The 22,291-nt window shown below is 48.5% G+C and overlaps 1 protein-coding gene across 1 annotated transcript in view; it reads left to right on the top strand.

Annotated features, from left to right (window-relative positions):
- Positions 1-22,291, top strand: part of SPAG9 (sperm associated antigen 9) — a 2,066,870-nt gene that overhangs the window by 1,568,479 nt on the left and 476,100 nt on the right. Inside the window, exon 22 of the mRNA XM_078654422.1 lies at positions 7,156-7,236. Within this exon, the coding sequence (XP_078510548.1) occupies positions 7,156-7,236 (81 nt within the window). The remainder of the gene's footprint in view (positions 1-7,155; positions 7,237-22,291) is intronic.

Genomic DNA, 22,291 nt, shown 5'->3' with positions numbered 1-22,291 from the left:
ATCCCCGGGCTAAGGACATTAGCGGCACCCCGAGTAGGACCAGGGTCAGTGTAGCGCATCGGTGGTCAAGTCGGGCCACGGAGTGGTGAAGCAAGGCCCTCTGGGTGAGAGTGGGGGTGGACTGCCAGCCATTTTGTTTACCCTCGTGGTGGTTGCCGTCTGCTAAAATGCCTAGTGAAGAATCTATTGACCCGGGCTCCAGCGTCTTTGCTGTCGGGCTGATTTCACGCTCGACCCCCTGAGTGGTTGCCCTTGAGTGTCGGGAGGCAGCACCTACGTCGGGAAGATGACATGAGATAAAGGTGGGGGAGGCCACACCAAGCAGGGCACCATAGACAAATTTACCAGAGCGGGTGCTGCGACAGGGGCTGCGGGGGTCAAAGAGCCAGGTGCCAGACAACCCGGCGCTAATGGAGGCCATTACTCAGTCTAGAGATATGCTGGACTCCAAGATCGGGGCCGTGGCTCCGACATTATACTGCTGAGGCAGGATTTGCGTAACGCTGTTGAACGCATCACAGGGACTGAGGCTTGCATATCGGAGGTAGAGGATGATGTCACGACCCTGAAGAAGAAAGTAGCAGCTATGGAGAAGATTCAGAAGGGTCTGGCGCTGCGGGCTGAGGATGCCGAGGGGAGGACTCGGCGCAACAACCTTCGCTTCGTGGGATTTCCAGAGGGATGCGAGGGTGATAGCTGGAGCGTTACTTGACACTGTGGTTGGAGGGCTGGCTCCCCCCGGACGCCCTCTCCCGTTGCTTCGTTGTGGAGCGTGCACATAGGGCCCTTATGGAGAAGCCCCCTCAAGGGGCACGTCCACGGCCGATCATTGCCAAATTCTTCAACTATATGGACCGCACTACTATACTGAAGCAGGCGAGGGCTAAGGAATCCCTCACTTGTGACAATGCAAAGATTCTTATTTTCCCAGACTACACGCGGTTACTGCAGCAGCTGCGACAGTCCTTCCTGGCGGCCAAAGCTCGCCTCCGAGACGTCAAGATCCAATATGCGCTGCTATATCCAGCCCGCCTGAGGGTGGTCTACCGATCTCGCACTCTGTTCTTTGACTCTCCCGAGGAAGTGTTCTCATGGACTGATGAAACTGTGAGAGTGCGGGTTCACACACCACCTGGCCGAGATTCGGACTCTTCGTCGAGTGAGGTGGCACGCTGGGGGCCCCGAGGCTAACGGCTAGGCAGCAGGAGATAGAGATACGGGTGTTGCTCTCGGTCCCGCTCTGCCCTCAGGCAGAAGGGCTTGTCATCGGAGAGACAGGCATCTGTGGATTGATCAACAGGCTCAACAGGGACTGGAATTCTGGTGACTGTTTCTTGATGTCCGAAAAGGCACATGTTTTGGGCTGGGTACCTGGTCACGTAGTGGTGGGCGGGAAGGAGTGAGGCCCAGGAGTTATGGGTGGCCAGTTGGGGATCCATTGGAAGGTTTGGTGCCTGTGGTGGGCTCCGAGCGGGAACGGGAGCCCGAGTTAAAACAACGTCTGCAGTCACGGACGGTCGACGAGAAGCGACCACCACATATAAATAAAAGGTGGACCAGAAGAGCATACGGGGGCACGAAGAAGCCCAGGTATGCCGGTAGGCACCGATGTGAAGATTTGAATGCTGGCAGTGTCCAGCCTTGTGTGGCAAAGAAAGTACCCCCAGCCCTGAAGAAGTTGCCGACCAACTTAGATAGGCAACGAAACATGTTGGCTTCATATAATACAAAACAAAGCACAACAGGAGAGTTTTGGTTTTAATGGGAGTAGATACCCAGCACGGAATAAAGTAGTTCAATTAGCTAGGGATATCTAACTCCATTTTTAAACAAGTGACCACACTGAGTAGCGGTGTTGACACCTTGGGGGTAGATGCACATGAGTGCGATAGGGATATACACCTTTAAGTTCATTAGGATTTACTTGCATAATTTTCCTACTTTGCAATTTTGTTTATTTTCAGTGTTTATTTTCAGTGGGAAGGAGCCAATGATGAGAAGTGGAACACACTGACGAGAACCTGTCAGCAGTTCCCTGGTGGTTGCTCCCGTGAGGTTCCTTCCCACCACCCACACATTTTTTCTGGCTTACCTCTCTCCTTGCCCTTGCATGAATTTGCATGAGTTTTTGATTGAGAGTAGGGAATATATACACATATGAGGAGACACACACAGAATATACGAGGATATTTTAAAGATAGGCACACCTTGTTGTAACTCCTTGAGTGGGTGGAAGGTTAAGTGTAACCACACCAACGAGTCAACAGAGGATGCTAAGGAATACATTGCCTATTCAGATCAAGATCAGGTTATTGTGAATAAGATGATATGAGTGGAGGGTACCTGAGTCTGAAGTTTCCCAATGAGCTCCAATTTTGGGAGAAGTGTCTTTTGTTCCCGCCTGTACTTCTGAGGCGTTGCTGAGTACCTGCCTCTTGCCCTTCCCTTCTGGATGTGGCCTCTCGGGCCTCCCTTGCGTGGGCTAGCCTGGTAGGCTCTGGTTACATCTCTTCATGTTATCCGCTAGTGTTGGTTGGTGTCCACTTAGTGCACCATTGAGTTGGGAGTAGTCCTTCTACCTCCCTTTGTTCTGGACTCTCTCTTCTGTTCTGGGATATAGCTAGTGCCGTTTCTGCATCTCATACGCATACGGGTATGGTGTCGCGCCATTCTGGCAGTTTGTGATGCCTTGTCTCCCATTGTCTTTTGCTCTTCAGAACTCTTTGGGTTACTGTCTGGCTGCTCCGCCACAGCCTTCGACATAGTCCGTCACTCGGTTGCCGGCTCAGTGCTTTGGGTACTTTCTGTTGTTCTATCGCAGACCCACCTCCCCCCTTGGGGTATGGCTGTGGTATCTATTCTAAGTTAAGGAATCTGTGGCTAGATGTCGCTATCAAATGTACAAGTTACTTACCTTTGGTAACGATGTATCTGGTAGAGACGTTGTCTAGCCGCAAATTCCTTAACGCCCACCCATCCTCCCCGTTCTGTGAGGACCTTGCCAGGTGGGCTTCTCCACTTGCCTCCTTTCAGTTGCCATTGGTTTTCTTTCAAGGGTGCTCACATTGTTGTGCCCCTTATTCAATTGCCATATGCAGCTGACTCCCTCCAGGTGGCTTCTCTCCTGTAAGATGGTGCCTTTTGATTCTCCTTCATCAGGAGATTCTTCTTCTTCCCCTGCTGCCTTCCCTCCCTCCTGCCTTCTCCATTGACTCAGGGCTCTTGTCTCCTCTATAGTCGTCTTCTTTGGAGATCTGTTGAGCTGTGCTTTAGTCTTCCTTTAATATAGGGGAAGTGCCAGTCTTTTCATCCTTCTTGCAGTGGATTGTTGTTCATTCTGTGCTCGTCCTTGTTGGATGACACATGGTTCTACGTGGTAATACCAGTCTATCGTTGTCTGTTAAAATATTCTTCCCTTGTTGCTCGCACTTTAGGAAGGGTCTACGCTTTGTTCCACTTTTGCTTTTTCACTTATAATATGTAGACAGTTTCTGATACTGTCTTTTATGATGGTGTTTTACACCATCCGCCTTCTTTGTTTGACCGATTTTTCATCCTTCGCACACTGTTCCCATACTTTCACAGTTTTGTTGGTGGCTCCGCGTTGTGCCGCTGAAAAGTTTCTCAGAAGAAAACTGACGTTAGTGCGCCAGGAGGGACTTATATGACCTAGCTGATGTCACGTACGTGGATGATGTCACAGCGGGGCGTGTGGCGACATCCCCCCGGCGCGCAGGGGTGCTGCTGCAAAAAAAATCCATTTCCAGTCTGACCCCTGGGGATATTCTAAGTTAAGGAATCTGTGGCTAGACAACGTCTCTACCAGATACATCGTTACCGAAGGTAAGTAACTGGTACATTAAGTCCACCTTTGGTTCTTTACAAAGATCCCTTGAGTAAAAATGTAATTCTGATGGCTACTTCTAACCACCAATTCTTCACTTTAGAATACTCCCTAGCCAACAGACTAGATCTGCAACGTCAAAGGGGACAAACTGAGCATACATCGTCTAGCAGATCATGAGCATCTCAAGGCAAGGTGGAGCAGGGTGTTTTCCATCAGTGTGCACAACTGGTCAAATCCTTTCACCACCATCGAGAATACTTTGTGTCAGAAATGTTGCATGTTTGAGTTTCCTCTAGAATACTCGTTAAGAGAGACGCTTTGGAAGGAATGCAACAAAGAGATAATGCTCACCTTCCCACCACTTCCTCTCCTGCCCTTAGTTGTGAATAATATAAAAATTGACAAGGCCCAAGTTATCCTGGCACCTCTGGATTGGGCCTGGAGAGGGTGGTGCCCAGATCTGCTGAGCATGAGCAGTTTTCATCCGATCATGCTACCACTTTGGGAGGACCATCTTTCCCAGCTGCAGGGCAGAGTTCTTCATCAGAATCTGTGCATCTCACACCTCCAGGCATGGGGATTGACAAGAGGCATTTGACTGATTTTGATTTACCACTTCAAGTGGTATGTTATCCTCGCTCTGAGGCCTCTCCATAAAATCCATCTAAGCTGCCCTCTGGGACATGTTGGTAACCTATAGTGGCAGGGATACTGACCCCTATCAAACAAAGCAGTCTGACATTCTTTTCTTTGTTTTATCATTAGTTCAGCAAGGCCTTGCAGTGGCCACTGTAAAATATTATTTGTCACCTCGTTCGTCCTTTCTATGTTTGCTGAACCAACAGTCCTTGTTAAACTCACCTGTTTAGATCTGATTAAGTAAGGTTTGAGTCAATTTCCTTCTCAAACTATTTGTGATGCCACAGTGGGACCTTAATGTAGTCTTGACAATCCTTATGCGTATCCCTTTGAAGCCTATGCATAGCTGCAAGCTGCATATCCTAACTTTGAAGTTGTTTGTTCCTTTTTGTGATTATGCCAGCTTGTCACATGAGTGAACTACAGGCATTGTCAGTGCAACCACTTTTGCTGAGGACTCAGACGGCCTTCTTACCAAAAGCATCACTTCCTTCCATGTTGGGCAATCCATCACTTTACAACCTTCTTTGTTCTTCATTGACCCTCGAAAGAGGAGGGGCCCCATCAGGAACCTGAAAAGGACTTTAAGCTTCTACATAATGTTATACTGTTCCCACTAGAAAAGTAGCACTGCGTATTAGGAGAACAGGACCTCAGAATATAGTGCTAGAGTTCATCTACACCATCTGAGACTATTGGTCCAGTTCCTATCTAGCTCAAAGTTCCTCACCTGAACCCCTAACCATCCTGGGGTGGCAGGTGATTTTGGCAACCTCGAACATGACACTCTGATCCCTAAGGGAATCATGGAAACAGATCTTACCCCTTTTGTTGTTTACTTATGCATGCCCATTTTCAATACATTTATTGAAACAATCGTAATCTTGCCTAGAAACGATGAGCTGTGATTTTTAGGCAGATTAAACAAAGCAATATAATCAGCATGATGAATATGATAAACTGTCTAATCATGGCAGTCTGATTTCTACATGTGTCTACCTATCACTACCCCTACTCTGAGAAATAGTGGATTTGCCCTCTGCCCGATCTCTTAGGTTAGCCTGAGGCCCCATACCTAGATAACTGGACCAAGGAGACGGCCTGATGTGGAATTTTCAGTCCCTCTTTGCAGGATGGAAAATCATCAGAAGCAGAGCTGCGTGTTGAAACAGGACCATTGTGACTGGAGTGCCCCTCTGACCCTTAAAGGGACAGTTTACCGTTTATGTAATAAAAGTACGGTGTTAGAGGTACTGCTCTGAAGCAGTGATGTGTCTAGATGTTAGAAGTTGTCTCCGAACAGGCAACACACGCACTAGGATATCTTATTCTATTCTAAGCCTTGAACTAAGTGTACAGATTATGTAGCAGGAAGGGCTTTCTAAATAAAAGCAGTATGTACAGCATCTTCTCAGAATAATATTGTGTCAGAAAAATATGTATAAATAATACAGCTTTTTTGGAGTCTGCTAAAACATGTAAAATGTACACTAAGAATGGAGAACCAAAGTGGGCCCAAGGAGACCTCAGTACAATGTGTCAAGGACCATCGGGAGCAAGATCAACATTTGTGGAGTTCTCCAGAGCAAAGTAAGGCTGTGCAGAAGTGGACCTTGTTGTTGTGGGTAGTCTTTTAAGATCTGTTAGGAACTGGCCCAGAAGCACCTCGGGGAAGGTCTTAAGGTCCATTTCACCAGCACTAAAGCTGCGGCCACTATTTTGGCACAGAAGATGCCTTGCCTTGATATCTGCCAGGCGGCAGTGTGGGCATCGATACTATGTTCACAAAGCACTACTACCTTGACATCCTGGTCCTGCGGGGAGGGCACTTAATCCTCTTAGTTCTACAGGATTTTTTGGTGGGCTGAGCCCTCTCTACAGACCCTCCACCCTGTGAAGGTAATTTTTTGGTATCTATTCTAAGGTGAAGAATCTGCTGTTAGATCTAACCAACAAAAGAACAAGTTACTCTCCTTTGGTATCACTGTTTTTTGCAGATAATCTAATTGCAGATTTCGTACTGCGCTCCCACCCTCTCTGCGGATTGGCCTCTTTTTAACTTCTAAAAAGGTCCCAGGTTAGGGATCAGCACTCTGTTACAAATAATTGTTAATGCTCCATTTCTGGGTGTGTGGAAAATAAAAAGATAAAAAAGTGATATCATTGCGCACAGGCGGCGCTTGCATGGAACTGCCACTTCAGGACCAGTATGAGTCAGTGGAAAGCTGCACAATGCCATCTAGAAGCACTTGGGAGCACACTTCCAGAAAAACAATCTCTAGATCAAGACGAGCACCTGGGGTATATTCTAAGATGGGGAATCTAATCTGTTGGTTGAGTATCCACCAAAAAGAGGATTGCCAAAAGTCTTGTTGGTTGAAATGTACACACTTCAAATTAAAAATGTAATCTGTATTTTAAATGAATTTATGAAGACCTAGAATAAAACCATATCTAGATTGTGTCAGTAGCATTTGGGTGGTCCACACAATTTGGCTTTTTCCAATAAAAAATATGCTTAACAAATATAAATGATTTTTGCGCATGTAATTAAAAAAAAGTTCAAAATAATTATTTATATATTTTTGACAACGGTATATCAAAATAAATATGTATTTATATATTTTTGACAATGGTAAATTAAATCTGTCTTATTTTTCTCATTGTAGCTTGTATGTTCATTCTTCTGTAGCCCAGTGGAGGAAATGTCTCCATTCCATTAAACTTAAGGATTCAGTTCTCAGCATTGTGTAAGTTCCTTTTCATTATCATTTGTTTTGATTATTTAGCTTGGTTGTCTATACTGTGTTTCTTTTAAACATGCATCTTTTTTACATTTTATTTTATGCTAGAAGGGTGCCATTGAGAGGATATTGGATTCGAAAATGGGGGTTGGTGGTCTTGCTAATTCCTCGTCCCTAAAAAAGAGGGGTCTCCAACCCATATTGGATCTTTGAACTATCATGGTGGTCCAGATTCTGGCCGCTCTAGACCTCGGAGACTGAACAATGTTCTTTCACCTGCAGGACATGTATTTTCATATACCCATTCTGTGGTCCCTTAAGTGTTACCTTCAGTTCAAGGTCGACTAGGAGCATTTCAGTGCTCCCCTTTGGCCTCAAAAATGCCTTTGGATGTTCACGAAGATGGTGGCTGTGGTTGTGGTACAGCTTCAGAGATTGGGAAGTCCAGTCTTCCTGTAACTAGATGACTGGCTGTTGATGACGGTTTTGACACAGTCATTTGAGACCACCTCTAGATGATGACAAATCTCTTGACATGGTTGGAGTTCACTATCAACTTAATAAAGAAACTCCTGACTCCTTTCCAGAGGTTGGCGTTCATTGGGGATATCCTGAGCACAGAGTAATAGTAGTAGTAATTATATATGGTTATTGGGACCAATGTCCATAAAACATTATTCACCATTAAAATACACTTAAAACAAAATTCCAGGAACAAAGCAAAACTTTAGTAAAATACTGCAGTACTAACTCCTGGCCAGCCCTATCATTTTAATAACCTGCTATAAATGAGCCATTATTACAGAAACATCTAAAAATACATTAACCTGCAGAGATATTGCTTCCTGTTTAGCCCATGTTTGATATCTTATGAATAAAGGTTTTAAAAACTTGGCTTAAACTGGTTTAAAAAATGAACAGTCTATCACAATATGACATAATGAATGATTCTTATCTAGGGGTCATTGTCCTGCCAATCTAGGTGTGAGAAGACTGGGTTACACCCAAGCCTTTTTTTAAGTATTTCAAATTGTAATTTGGGGTCCAGCAAAAAAAATTGACATACAGGAAGAGATCAGAATGACCTAAAGTTTTGTAAGTGAGACTAATGGAAGGGCTCTTCCATAAATAGGTCATATCCTGTCTGAAGGAGATATGGAATGCGATTTGTTTATTCAGAAAGAGTGCCATGTTGGAATTGAACCCACAGTGATATGTACAGATCTAAATTGATTGACTCTATTAATCACCATTCTAGCTCAATCCCTTTCACTGGCACAGATTTTCTCCCAGCACAACTTAGATATTTTAGATAAATGTTGATCCTAAAGTAGCTGATTGATGAACATTAATAGTTGAGAGCCTGCTATGAGAGACCACGAGGTAAAATTCATTTCCTGTCTTATCTCTTCAACCATAGACCTCTTGGGCACGCAGTTTCCTTTGTACGGCTAATCTCAAGGTGATCACGGGTCTAAACATAGGACCTTGGCTTCATATAAGAAAAGGGGTGGAGTTTTGCCACTATGGGCTTGCAAGAGAGAGGCTAATGATAGTGCTCCATAAGCATGATTGAATTTCACTTAGAATCCTAATTATAGTAAGACCCTAGTTTTGAGCGATTTAAGATAATCTTCCCATGTCAGGTAACTGGAAATTGTAAGCCCTACATACGTACACCTGTTCAGTAGCTCAATCTGCATTACATCACAGCGCCATTTATAGCTGTGTACCTGCTTCCCGAAAAGCAATATCTTTGTTTTCTTCATATTTATTTTCGTTATAATAGATGCTTTAAGCATCTAATTTCCTCTGAAACTCGATGGCCTTATAGTCTAAGACTATTCGGTTATCCTTATACAATAGATAAGGAATATGCTTTGAGCCCATTTTATGGGAAAAAGATTGTGATTTTAAAGCGGATAACCAGATAGCTACATAAAGATTAAAGAGGGCGGGCTCTAAGATGCAGTCTTGCCATAGACCCTTCCTAATTGGAATTCTTATGGACAGTCTCCCTGACGTACCTATTTCAACCTTGAACCAGTTGGACTTTTGGAGGGCCTGGAATTAATTTAAAAGATCTTCAAGAAATTTTCCAACTTTTCAATTTACACCACAGACGCCCTCTGTCCGCTGTGTCCAAGGCTGTGCAGAAATCAATAAGGTGACAATACAGTATTTCGCTTAAAGTCTGTTTATTGAGATTTACAGAACAAATAAGGTGCCATTACATAAAATAGGTAACATCATTTAGTCTTCAGACCCATTGACGTAACAGTGCATGCATGCAAAATTGACAAATCCTCTGGAATGGTGGCCAGAGGTGGGAGAAACTTAGGAGGGGCAAGTCAAACCCACCAGAGGGCTGTGTCTGGGCTTGAGGGTGCTTCTGGCTCAATGGACATCAAACAAGGGGGGAGTGAACAAGGAAAGGGGATGAGCCTGGGAGAGGAGGACTAAGGGGAATAGAGAGGGAGAGGGAACCAGTTATCCCCAGCAAGGTATTCTGGGGATGAATTTGTGCACGGTGCCAGGGGGTTAGTTGCTGTTTGTTAGGCAGAGGGTTACTGGGCATGCTCCATCAGAGTCATGAAGTGTGAAGGGGACGCTTCATGTCTAATCGTCAAAGAGGTGGAGGGCTCGCAACCTAGGGCGTTGGAAGCAGGAGTATTCCAAGCAGGCTATGTAGTGGAGAAGGCGTGATCAAAGTCGCTGAAATTTCTTGTCAGTGTGTGTGAGCTTATGCGTCATCTGTTACAGTGCGATGGTGTGCCAGAGCTGGGTGAACCAGGATGCTGTGGGAGGGGCCAGCAGAGAGCGTCAGGAACGTTCTATGAGCTGTTCAGCTGCGCACTTCATGTGCCACACTAGGTACCAATCTGCATGGGTCATTGCGGTTAATGATACAAGGCGGGCGCCTAGTGTGATTGTGTGGTAGTCATCTGATATTGGATATCCCAGAGTGCCCTTGATGTGGCTCAGGATCTCCGTCCAGACTGTCTTCAGGGTAGGGCATGCCGACCATATGTGGTGGCAGTTACCTTGCGAGGCCCCGTAGCGCCAGCAGGAGGCTGGAACTGCGGGACGCATGACATGTAAATAGGTAGGGGTATAATACTGTTGAAATATGACCTTGTACACTGCTTTCTGAGGAATCCTTCTGTGTATGCGCGGAATGTCATGCCATAGTTGCTCCCACTGTTTCTGGGTGGTGTCAGACGCGTCATCCAAGAACCACTTCCACTGGTATGGGTGGCAGGGAAGAAGGCACAATTGTTGCAGAACTGCATATGTTTTAGATACCAACCTCCGGGAGACCGTGTAGTTGCGGACAAGGTGTTCAAAATGTTTGAGGGGCGAGTGGCAACCTCGGCATTGGGGCGGTGAAGAGCCCAGTGGTGAAGCTGGAAATATTGGTGACGATGAGTTTCAGACAGGTGAAAGTCCTGTTTGCATTGTTCGAAGGACTTAACAGTAAGGCCTTGGAAGAGGTCATGTAATGTCCTACATTCGCCCAGCACCCACTCCGGGAAGTCCTCCCGGAGTAGAGCAGGAGAAAAGTCGGGGTTGCATGCTATGGGGGTATGTGGCGATGGGAATGTGATCAATCCGCATCTTAAAGCCAGTTTGTCCCAGATCTCCAACACAGTGCGTGTCAGGGTGGCGGCGTAGATGCTGCGTGGACGGAAGTTTTTGGGCAGCCAGGCGAGGTCCCATAGTGGTCTGCAGGCCACTGCTCTGTCCATATGCAGCCAATGTTTTTCACTTTCCTGCACCATTCATTCATAAATGAAGCGCAGGTGCACTGCCCAGTAATTGTCCAGGAGGTTGGGGCATGCCAGCCCCCCGCAATTGCGGGGAGCATTAGGAGAGCTGTGGATATGCGAGGGTGTTTTCCCCTCCAGATGGAGGAGAGGATGTCGGCCTGAAGTTTGGTGATGTCTTTGGCAGGGATGGGCATGGGGAGCGATTGGAATAAATAGAGAAGTCTGGGGAGAATATTCATCTTCACCACGTTGATGGGACCCAGCCAGGAAATGTGGAGAGGCCTCCACCGGCGGAGGTCTTCTCAAATCTCCTTCCGAAGGTGCAAAAATTTGGATTTGTCCAGGAAGAAAAGGAGTCTGTGATGGTGATTCCGAGGTACTGTATGGAATTCAGGGCCCATTGAAAGGAAAAATGTGCCTGAGGGTGCAGGAAACGCTGCAGCAGGAGATAGAGTTTGAGCACCAGTGTCTTTGCTAGGTTAATTTTGTCTCCCAAGCCCGCTTGTAAGTTTGCAGGGTCCAGACGACCGCTGGGAGACAGGTGATTGGCTCTTTGAGCACCAGGAGGAGGTCGTCAGCATAGAGCAGGACCTTGTGTTCCTGGCCAATGAAAGGAATGCCCCTGATGTCGACAGAGCATCGGAGTTGGATAGCCAGGGGCTCAACCACCAAGGCGAAGATGAGGGGGGGCATCAGGCAGGCTGGTGCCTCTGAACTACGAGAAGGAGTTGGTGTTCGTGCCGTTAATGCAGATGGAGGAGGTGGGCACCGTGTAAGAGGGCTGAGCCCTATTTTCAGCAGCACTGCCCTCAAGAAGGCCCGGCTCACCCTGTCAAAGGCCTTCTCCGCATCTAAGGAGAAGAGGAGAGCGGGTTATGAATTGGCGCTGTGCCTTTTTGACCAGGTGTGCCAAGCGATGGAAGTTGTCAGGGCCTTGTCTGGCTGTTATAAACCTCAGTTGATCGGGCTCTATTATTCCAGGGAGAAGGTTCTTCAGGGGATTAGCCAGTATCTTGGCATAGCGTTTCATTTCTGTGTTTAGGAGGGCTATTGGGCGATAAGAGGAGCTTAAGGTAGAGTCCTTGACCGGCTTGAGAATCTGAACTATTTCATTATTGGACTTGGTGGAAGGCCTGTAGAGGAATTAAGGAAGTTAAAAGCGTGAGCAGGGGGCCTTGAAGCTGCGGTAGGAAAGTGGCATAAAAGGGCTTCGGAACACTGTCCGGACCAGGAGATTTCCCTTTAGGCAGTTCCTCGAGTGCCCTGCGGAGTTCAGTGGCCGAAAAGGGCTCCTCCAGGTCACATGTGTGGGAAGGGTCCAGAGTGGGCCATGGACAGTTCTGGAGATAGATAGTTATCAATCTCAGCAAGGGGCATTGAGAGTTCGGTAATAGTCCTGGAAGGCTTCCCGCTTGTCCACCTCTCAGATTGCCCAGGCGTAGTCTACTTTCTGGAGCTTGGCAATATGGGAGCCCATGAGCTGGTGACGCAATCTGCGCTCCAGGAGAGAGCCTACCTTGTCACTCCCTAGTAGAATTTTTGCTTAAGGATGAGGATTTAGTGCTCTGCCTAGTTGACCCCCAGGGCCCGGAGCTGCCCCCCTCAGGACAGCCAGTTGGCACTTAGCTATTAGCGTGGGGTGTTATTTGTCAGTGTGCTCAAGGGTGACGATGTCTGCTGTGAGTGTGGTTTCGAGGAAGAGTGCCCCTCGTGCCCTGGCTATAGAGATGAAGGTCAGCGTGCCGCATATGGTGGCTTTAAAGCCATCCCATAGAGCGTGGGGGAGTCTTTGGGCATTGTATTAAGCTGGAAATACTCTGTGATGACGTCCTGCACCGCAGCCCTGTCAATGTGTTCCCACAGGAGATGGGGGGGAAACGCCAGCACGGTGTGTGCAGTGTCGGCCTTGTGGGTAGTCCGTCTGAGCTTGATGTCGATGTGGTGTGAGATGGAGATGTCAGCTATGTGCCCTGAGGGTAGAGGAGGCAGTAGGGAAATGGAAACAAATAGTTGGTCGATGCGGGAGTAGGATAGGTGCACATGCAAGTGGAAGGAGAAGTTCAGGTGTAGGTAGCACCAGGTGTCTACCAGGCTTACGTCCCGATTGTGTTCTTGAGCTGTCCAAAAAACGTGCAAGTAGCCTGGCCATGAGGGGTGCTCCTGTCTAGCTGAGGGTCCCAGACCAGATTGAAGTCGCCCCCCACGACCAAGTACTAAGTTGGTCTAAGAGGGTGCGGCGTACAAAAGTGTATTGGGCTTGATAGGGCACTTAGAGGTTGAGCAGTGTCAAGTCGTCCCTTCCACGTGAGAGGGATAAACCTCTCCCCAGTCGAGGAGAGCTCAATGAGTGTGGGGGGTGGCCCTTGGCAGATCGGATGGCCAGTTTGGTCAAATAGTCAAACCTATAGGGGAGAAATATTCAGTGAGGGAAACAAAACAATAAGCAACAGTGGAACGGATTCTGTGCCCTAAGCCCTGCTGAAAGAGCTGCAGTCATGGAGTCATGGAGCTGGCCCCGCGACGGCGGGAGAGGAGGTCGAGCCTTGATGCGTGAGCCACTCCCCCTCTGCTGGGCGTTGCGCCCCCTCCGATGTTATCATCTGGAGATGCCCAATGATTTCTGCTTTAGCCGTCTACGCGTTCTGGGGGTAGGGGGAGACAAGTGGGGCGAGAGCGACCCCGCCAATGGACCCTGCACCACTTGGGTTGCCAGGGGTCTGTGTGTTGAAGAGGAGGAGCGAGGGTCCCTGTCTTGGGGGTCCCCCTGGAGGTCCAGGAGAGACTTAACCTCTGTGAGAGAGCGGACCTTTTTGTTTGCCATTGCTGGTGAAGAGCAGACCGGAGGGGTGTGCCCATTGGTATTTTGGGATTGAAAGTGTTCTGTGATGAGCCTAAAGTCCCTCCTCTTCTTGAAAGATTTGTATAGCGTGGCCACGAAAGACCAGGTCCGCCTTGGCCCTTGCCACTTGGAGCACTGCCTCTTTGTCTTGGAAGTAGTGGACCCTGGTGAGAATGTCTGGGGGGGCCTGCGGGCGCCCCGCAGTGGCACAAACCCTGTGCACCCTGTCCAGGATCAGGGGGGCCTCCACTAAACCAGACGAATGGCTGTCAAGAGGTCCCAGGTGAAGAACATGATTTCTTCGCCCTCCCCTTCGTGAGAGATGCCCCTGATGCAGAGCTTTTTGTGCTTCCCCCGATTCTCCAAGTCCTCCTGCTTGGCCTGGAGCTTGATATGTTGTTCCTCCAGAGTGTTCACTCTGCGCCAATAGGGCCACCTGATCCTCTGACAGGGAATCAACAGTGCATTCGAGGTCGTTCACCCTGGTTCCCACGGCCACAATGTCCCTACGCAGCTTGGCAAGGCCGTTCTTGACTTCTGCCTTCAGGTAGTCTATTTATTGGCATATGTCTGCAAGGAATTTCTCTAAGTAGTTCTGTGTTATGGATAAGGTAGGAGACGTCTTGGAGGGGGAGGAGTGGTGTCCGTCTTGGCACTCATACCCATTGTGGTCGCTTTAGCCCAGAGGGAGGTTACTGAGCCGTTCTGGGCAGCCTTGCTCCTGGGCATGGCAGGCGTAAGCTCCCCAGAAGTCCGCTACTGAGCGTAAGAGATCAGACCACCGTTCACCAAGCGACCAGGACTGTGGCAGAGCTCGATAGTTGGGCGCTGCGATGGGGAATTTCCAGAGATAAGAGAGGAATAGGCTCCAGAGGGCAGCGGTAGAACCAAGGCAGGCATGGGATCATTGGGAGTGAGGAGAACCAGCGTCCGGCAGCAGGAGGCGAGTACCTGAGGCCCCAAGGGTGCCTCCAGCACGCTGCAAGGCAGTTCACCCCCGAGGGGGCCAGCGAGGGCCACGCCCAGCCGCCAGCAGGTCCAGCCAACAAATGGCGAGAGCAGCAGTTAGGGCCCGGGGGAAAGTCCAGGAAAGTGAGTATGCGCAGGTTTCCTGGAGGGGGGAGCGCCAACTGAAGTAGTTACCCGATGAGGCCCCCAGAGATAGCTCCCCGAGCGACCCCAGGATACAGCCCAGGATCGTGGGAGCCGGTAGCTGGAGGGCGACCGACTTACAGTGCGGGGGGCACCCCAAACAAGGAGGCCCGATGGGGCCAGTCAGAGGAAAAAAGCAGCGGCCCGGCCGGGAGGGGTCCAAAGTGAGGCAAAGCGTGGGGTCCAGAGAGCACTGCCCAGGTCTGTCACTTCACATGCACCCCAAGTCAACTAGAGGGAAGGTCCAACAATGCACTGCAGGACCCAGGGGAGTGATCCAGGGCCGGGCAGATAAGATCGAGGCCACCAGCCCAGCAACCGCCATGATGGAGGGAGAGCAACTTGGCTGGAAGGCTGATGTGCCCAGTTAATGCCCCCGCCAGACCTGACCAGTTGGGTAGGTGCTCCGGTATCGCAGGGGAGGGGCCAGAGAGTTGGACGACCCAGTACCTGAAGGGCCGGTGTGGGGCAGGGCGCAGCGGATATCCGCTTTCAGCATCAGGCGCCCCGGGGCCGGCCAGGAGGAGGCATTGGTGTTGCAGCAGGCTGCGGCCAGAAGACAAGTAGGCAGAGTCCAGGGGCCAGGGGAGCAGCAGCCGTGCCCCCGGGGAGTCACTGTTGGTGTTGCAGAAGCCCCAGAGCGCTCACGACCCAAGCCAGGTACTCACCGTGTCAGGGCACGCTCCCAGGCAGGGCGGGACGTCCTCGATGGCGCCGGTCCGGATGGGACCACATCGCTGAGGGTTCAGAGGTCGAGGGGGCTGCGGCGATCTCTCCAGCGGCCCCCCTTCGTGTCCCGGAGTCCGACTGGAACCAGGGGGTCTGCATTGGCGTGCCCCGGTGGAGATGCAGTCCAGGGCTTTCTTAGGGAAGATGGCAGTGACTGAGTCTGCAGTCACGAGGACTGTGGCAGAGCGGCAAGTCCAGAAGAGGAAAGGGGCTCAACGGCTTGTCCACCGGATCAGCCCCGGTAAGTAGGGACTCTGACACCACCGCGGGCCAGAGTAGGCTGTGAATGCGGCTTGTGTAGGCATTTGGGGCGCAGTGTTGGCTGGAGCTATGAAATTACATGTCTTTCGCCATGTTAAATTAGGCCACACCCCCGAAACACAGCCTTTGATTTATGGCTGATTTTTAAATTATTGCCCATAGTTTAAAACAGTGGTCTGCGGTAGAGTTGCCTTCCCGAAAACCGTCTTGTTTATGGGAAGAAGGATGTGATCCTTAAACCAACTCTCCTGATGGTTTAGTAAAACTTTAGAAAAAACCTTTTCTGAAATATTTAGCAGACTATAATTTGCTAGACACCTGGCATCTCTCTTTTTAAGACTGAGTTTTACAACCGACCATCTGCCATAGTCAGAATATTTCCTTGTTTTAGCAATCCATGTCAAGGAGAGGGAACAAATATTTGCCCACCAGTCACAATTGTTTTTTATCATCACTGCCGAACTAACTATTTATTTATTTTATTTCTTAAATTTTGTATAAGCGCAACAGCTACCCAACAAGGGTTTCCCGGCGCTATCAAAGGAGCAGCAGAGTAGGAACAACCTACTGGCCAAATAGCCAGGTTTTTAGTGACTTTCGAAACAAGAGAAGGTCGGAGTGCATGCGCAAAGAAAGAGGAAGAGCATTCCATAATACAGGGCCCAAGTATGAAAAGGACCGACCGCCAATGCGGGAAAGTCTTATCTTGGGGACCTGGAATTTTGCTTGTGTGGCAGACCGAAGAGTGGGGGAAGGTACATAGGGGAGGGCTAGGTGTTTGAGATAGCGGGGGGCTCTATTGTGTTTAATCGGGAACATGTAGGTTAAAGCCTTAAACCTGGTCCGTTTTTCGACTGGAAGCCAATGTAGCTTATTGAGCAGGCTAGAGGCCGAGGAGAATCTTGAGGCCTGGCACAGTAATCTTGCGGCCCTGTTTTGCACACGCTGCAACTTGCGCATGACATCTTTATTAGCTCCCAGGTAAAGGATGTTACCGTAGTCCAGCCTTGCAGTGACAAGGGCCTGGACTACGGTTCTCTGGGTAGGGGCAGGCAACATCCATACAATCTTCCTCAGCCATCTCAAGATGGTAAAGCAGGTAGCCGCAACCTTGGTGACCTGTTGACGCATAGATAGAGATTCGTCAATGATAAAGCCAAGGTTGTGGACCTGCTGGGAGGGCTGAGGAAGAGGACCCATTTCTGTCTGCCAGTGTAGAGGGCCCCAGAGTCCTTTCTCCTTGCCCAGGACCAGCACCTCTGTTTTTTCCCCATTCAATTTTTGAAATTTTGCATTCATCCAGGATGACACCTTGTTAAGCCCTATCCTAAGGGCTGAGGGCTCTGTAGTCTTCCCTGCTGAAAGAGAGAAGACAATCTGGGTGTCGTCGGCATAGGAAAAAATTGACAACCCAGATTCCTCAACAATAGTAGCTAGGGGTCTAACATAAATGTTAAATAACAAGGGACTAAGGATAGAGCCCTGTGGGACCCCATGGGGTGATGAATGGACCTCAGCATTGGCAGTAGATGAAAAACCTGAAAAGTACGGTTTGTGAGAAATGAAGTCAGCTAGTTTAGAGCGGCGCCCGTAACTCCTATGGATTGGAGGGATTGTTTTAGTACGGCATGGGAAACAGTATCAAAGGCCGCACTCAGGTCCAATAGCACCAAGGCCACTGTTTCGCCCGCATCCATGTTCCTGCGGAGCAGTTCCTAAGAGTGTCGTCTCAGTCGAATAGCCGGTCCTAAAACTGGATTGGGAGGGGTGGAGAAGCTCGTTAGTTTCGACGTACTGAGATAACTGGATATTAATGTGCCTCTTTAAGACTTTAGAGAGGGCGGGAAGCAAAGAAATCGGTCGATAGTTGGAGGGGAGAGCCGGGTCTGTATTAGCTTTTTTCAATAGAGGAACCACCATAGCATGCTTCTAGTCAGCAGGGACGGAAGACTCCATAAGGGATGCATTAAGAAGTTCCAGAATACGTTGAAGGGCCGTCTGTTCAAGCTGTAGCAGTACAGAAATAGGAAGGGTATCGAGCGGAGATCCAGAGTGGGTCTTATTAAGGAGAAGTTTAAGCATGGTCATGTCAAGGAGTGACTAGGTGTTGAGTACATTTTCCCTGTCAGGACCAAGGGTAGTTGGACAGTCAGGCAGGGGGCAAAATTGATCCGAAATCAAGGCGGAGAGAGGATTAGGTGGAGGGGTGTTACCTGCCAGTGCAGAATAGATTGTCTCCACTTTATTAAGAAAAAACTGAGCAAGGTCCTCACATTGCATTGTATTTAACTAGGGGGAGCCTGCGCAGTGTCTGTACCTGTGAGCTCTTTGACCATCTTAAAAAGGGTTTTAGGACAGTTGTTAGCCCCTGTAATGGTAGAAGAGACAAAATTGGCACGTGCAGACCTACAGTGGGAATGATACGCCCTTTTTGCTGTCAAATAGGCAGCTATAGCATCAGTTGTATAGTTCTTGCGCCATCGTCTTTCCATGTTTTTGCATTTAGTTTTTTCCCTTTTTAGCTCTTCAGAGAACCAGCGGGAGGAGGGCGGTGGTTGTTTCGTTTCCTAGATGAAACCGGAAGACAAGTTCCCAATGCTGATCAAATCCGGCATTGAAAGGCCACCAGATCAAGGGCGAGGATATTTTTAAAGACAGGAGCGTTGATGCAAAGAAAATGATTAAGTTTAACTATGTCTAGGTCTTTCCAGTTTCTGAATGGTTTTTTTACACTGTCGCTCCATTTATGTGAAGGGCAAGGGACCGCAAGCGACAAGCTCACTAAAAAGTGATCGGACCAACACACAAGGCTCACTTTTGATGTATCTGCCGCGCGCGAGCACCACAGCCTCCTTTTGAGGCGCCCGCCTTGGGAGGGGAACGCAACAACTAGAGCGTCCCTTTCCCCAAAATGGCGGCGGCGTGTGGCACAACTCGGAAGTGGGTTAGGGATCAAAGAAAGATTTGTCCTGTGACCTCCTTCCACAACAAACAGTCCGCTCTTGACTGCGGTGGAACGGGGGGGCCACAGGAGAACAAAACACAACCTTTAGAAAAAATAATATCTCAATATAACATCAGTTAAAAACACAAGGATTGTGATTCCAGAGTGTTATTCAAATACAGTTCTCCCAAAGTGTGCAAAACATCCAATTCATTCACCCCTTAAATAAAATAACTAGTAAAAATTTCCGTTTCGAATTGCAGCAGTAGCGTTACTCGTATGGCTCACTTTTGATGTATCTATCCGGGCCGGATGCTCTACTCAATTTAAGGGATGTTGTTATAGTTTTAATATCTTTACTTGAGAGCCTAGTTGTCATCCAGTCAAGTACGAAGCCCAACTGGTCCTTATATTGTTCAACGAAGGACAAAGTGGGTTGGATGTTTATTCTGGGCACAGCGTGATTTAAGCCCTTCCCTCCACTGCAGCGAGTCTGGGATATTCAAGCTATGATCCCGGTGTATCAGCTTCATTCCTTGATCTACGTCAATGCAGATCTGAGGCTTCTTGGCCTCCTTAGTCTCCAGATCTACCTAGTCAACTAAACTAGGTGCACATGCCGGCTCTGTAATGAAATGTGAAGTTTCAGTGGGCCCTGCAGCAGAGAAATATGAAGACTCCATCCAGGGGAGGCTGGTGCAAATTCTCTTGAGGTACTGCAACAAGCATAGCACAGTGGAGTCCTGTACTAGGATGCCTTGCACCTCTGGAGTTTACATTTCTCTGATTGCAAGCCATCTGGCGCAATCGTTAAATGTCAGAATGAAGGAGCTCAGCAGGCAGTGTCTGGCAGATTGCAAATGGAGTCTGTATCCTGAGGTAGCGCACTGCATTTTCCGACAGTGGGGAGAACCCTAACAATCTGTTTGCACCGTTGAGAGTATAGTGTCAACGGATTTGCACATTGGAGTTTCCTTGTTGACACTGACTCCAAGACATATTCCTTACCCCTGGCTCTTCTAAAAAAAAAAATCAAGAATGACCAATCCCAAGTCATCCTATTGGCTTCAGATTGGGCCAAGAGAGTGTGAGACCCGGAAATTCTGGAAATGAGTATCTGCCCTCTGACCAGGCTCCCATGTTGGGAGGAGCTCATATTACAGCAGCAGGCCAGGATGCTGCACCCAAATCTATGCAATTTATAACTACATGCCTGGGTTCGCCTGGCAGCCACTGACTGTGTTTGATCTTCTGCCTGATATGGTAAATGACTTCCACAAAATCATTTACGCTGCGTGCTGGTGCAAATTTGTGGCCCAGTGTATTTGTCGCAGGACTGGCCGCTTAGAAGCAAAGGTTGTGTTTGTTTTATCTATGGCTTAGCAAGGTTTTGCAGTGGGCACAATTAAAGATTACTTGTTGGCCCTTTCGGCCTTTCTACTTTTGCTGAACCAACCATCTTTTTGTAAATCACATGTTTGATACACATGTTCCATCTCAATCCATATCTGATAGCACATTGGGACCTTATCTGATTCTTGACTTTAATCTGTATGCCCTTCGATCCGATAGATGGCTGCTCTTAAAGTCTTCTGATTCTAAAGACTGTGTTCTTCATTGCGAATACTTCAGCTTGTCGCGCGAGTTAACTTTAGGCATTGTTTCTTTATTGGGGCGTCGGGGCATTGCCTTCCTGTTTGTGTGTATCGTATTAATTGTTTAATTAATATTTTATTGTTTATTTTAATTTATTTTTTTGCCATAGTGTGCGGCATGGCCCGTGCATTGTTTGCCTTATTTACAGCAGTGAGGCGGGCCAACGTGGGTGGGGGTAGGTCTAGGTGCTTGAATAATTGACTGGTCAGCTTCCGGCCTCCTCGGGGCAGAGGGCTCCTGTCCGGTTGGACAGATTCCTTGCTCTGACCAGCCAGACATGCTCACTTGAACCCTTGCCTACCTCCGCAGTGTAAGAGGCCTGGGGATTGCTACCACAGCCCGAACTCTCTTAACAAGCGATTGCAGCACTTGACCACGCCTGTTCTCATGCTGTTTACTAACATGAACAGCAAAGGAGTGGCGCAAGGTGTGGTCCAAGAGATGCAGGGTGGGACTGAGCAGGGCTGATCTGGTGGTCACAAGTTCGAATCACGCGTGCCTGAAGGTACGAAGAGTGTTCTTTATCAAACTGAGAAGGTCCGGACCGGGACCAGGCAGAGAGTCACTAAGAATTTAGAAGTTCAGACAGTCACAAACCTTCTTATGCTTGAATTTCTGTGGTTGCAGAAGGCATGCTGCTTCTACCTGCCAGCCGAGAGCACAGACGGATGATCTCTCCCGCTGTGCCAGCAACTCTTAATTTGCCAAGCTATTTCGTTTCCTAGCACTGTTGGATTGAAAGTCAGGATAAAGTGAGGTTACAAATAGATCTCTGTGCTTGGCACTGCACTCCCTCAGCTTCCTCACAAGCTGAACCAGGCCCGGCTCACAGAGCGCGAAGGCACTCAAGTCAGATGGGGGGCAGCATGAGCTGTGGTGGACGAAACCCGTGTTGGTGGTGTCTGTAACATATACAATGCATTATTAATGTGTAAGTAGAGCAATGTATGGTGTCTAGATCTCCGTGAGGCAGTTTCTGTGTGAGAGGGGTGAGGGCGCAGGATCTTGGAGGAGTGTGTAGCGGGCACATGCTTTTCGTGCCATGTGTTGGTGGCTGTTGATGTGGGAAGACTATGTAAAGACACAATTTTTACTTTTCAATTTCACATCAGTGACAAGGCAGCAGTGCGGCCAACAACACATATTAATGTTTTTATTTTAATTCAGGGTTTTTAAATAGCACACAGGTGGCGTCCTGTTGGTTTGATGATGTGCTGGTGTTGCGGAGGGACTTGAAGAACTGGAATTTTCTCGAGGGTAGCACCTGGCGGTGAAATGCTTATTGGAGCAACAAAAGTTTAAGGTGGAATTTGGGTGGGTGTCAGAGGGGCGGAAGGTGAAAAAGAGAGCATATTGGGTGGAGGGCCCTGTGGTGTATGGTATACTTGACTCACCAGTCAAGGTATTTCACCTAAGCTGTGTAAGGTGGTATCTCGGGGTTTAGACCAGCAGTCAGTCTCAGGATGTGATGTGCGATCTCAGTGGTACGCGCACATAGGGGTGGCCCTTGCTAATGTTATCCAGTGGGACAATGATAGTCCATGGCCACCGCTCGCCATCCCCTGAGATGGACTGGTCGAGTGTTAATTAATGGAGCGATGCTGGTCTGCGGTTGTGATGCAGTCGCCTCAGTCAGGCGCAAACATAGAAATTAAGTTAATGTAGCACCTGAACCCTATTCTCGATGGCCTTGGTCAAGCGCTTACAGAG

Source organism: Lissotriton helveticus, chromosome 7 (genome assembly GCF_964261635.1).
Source record: "Lissotriton helveticus chromosome 7, aLisHel1.1, whole genome shotgun sequence".
Classification (NCBI taxonomy): domain Eukaryota; kingdom Metazoa; phylum Chordata; class Amphibia; order Caudata; family Salamandridae; genus Lissotriton; species Lissotriton helveticus.
Note: the sequence above shows the minus strand (reverse complement) of the source record. Positions and strands in the feature narration are given on the sequence as shown.